At 53.4% G+C, this 995-nt stretch overlaps 1 protein-coding gene across 1 annotated transcript in view; it reads left to right on the top strand.

Moving 5' to 3' along the window:
• LOC106510749 (glycine receptor subunit alpha-3) overlaps positions 1–995 on the top strand; it is a gene marked incomplete at its 5' end in the record, with an annotated part of 23,890 nt that overhangs the window by 20,770 nt on the left and 2,125 nt on the right. The window contains 1 exon segment of the mRNA XM_013999462.1: positions 196–410. Within this exon segment, the coding sequence (XP_013854916.1) occupies positions 196–410 (215 nt within the window).

Genomic DNA, 995 nt, shown 5'->3' with positions numbered 1-995 from the left:
GCAGGCATCACAGCAGCTGTCAGCTTCCATCAGTCGTTACAGAAAGAAAAATGACTTTAAGGAGCAGAAACATCCTGTGAGAGATCGGACCTGAACCAGAACCTGAGCAGGTTCTGGACTTGTGAACTGGTCTCAGGAAGTCCAGATGACCTGCTGCCTCTTACTGTGTCACCTGACAGGTGTGTTTGTTTCCAGGTAAGTTCACCTGTATCGAGGTGCGCTTCCACCTGGAGCGTCAGATGGGTTACTACCTGATCCAGATGTACATCCCCTCCCTCCTCATCGTCATCCTGTCCTGGGTCTCCTTCTGGATCAACATGGACGCCGCCCCCGCCCGCGTGGCGCTGGGCATCACCACTGTCCTCACCATGACCACACAGAGCTCCGGCTCCAGAACCTCACTGCCAAAGGTCTGTCTCTGTCCGGGGGTCCGGAGGGTCCGGGGGTTCTTTACTTCCAAAAGGAACTCTGAGATGAAACTATTTTATTTTCTGCTTCTTGGAATTAAAACTGCTTATCTGTGAGTCCACAAGAGTCCAGAACTGAAGGACTTCTCTAGGCCCTTTAAAGTCCAGTAGAACCATGCAGGTCCTGTAGAACCCTGCAGGTCCAGTAGAACCCTGCAGGTCCTGTAGAACCCTGCAGGTCCAGTAGAAACCTGCAGGTCCTTTAGAACCCTGCAGGTCCTGTAGAAACCTGCAGGTCCAGCAGAACCCTGCAGGTCCTTTAGAACCCTGCAGGTCCTGTAGAAACCTGCAGGTCCAGTAGAACCCTGCAGGTCCTTTAGAACCCTGCAGGTCCTGTAGAACCCTGCAGGTCCTGTAAAACCCTGCAGGTCCAGTAGAACCCTGCAGGTCCTGTAAAACCCTGCAGGTCCAGTAGAACCCTGCAGGTCCTGTAGAAACCTGCAGGTCCTGTAGAACCCTGCAGGTCCTGTAGAAACCTGCAGGTCCTGTAGAACCCTGCAGGTCCTGTAGAAACCTGCAGGTCCTGTA

This window comes from Austrofundulus limnaeus, unplaced genomic scaffold (genome assembly GCF_001266775.1).
Source record: "Austrofundulus limnaeus strain Quisiro unplaced genomic scaffold, Austrofundulus_limnaeus-1.0 Scaffold2301, whole genome shotgun sequence".
NCBI lineage: Eukaryota > Metazoa > Chordata > Actinopteri > Cyprinodontiformes > Rivulidae > Austrofundulus > Austrofundulus limnaeus.
This window is presented reverse-complemented; position numbering and strand designations above follow the sequence as displayed.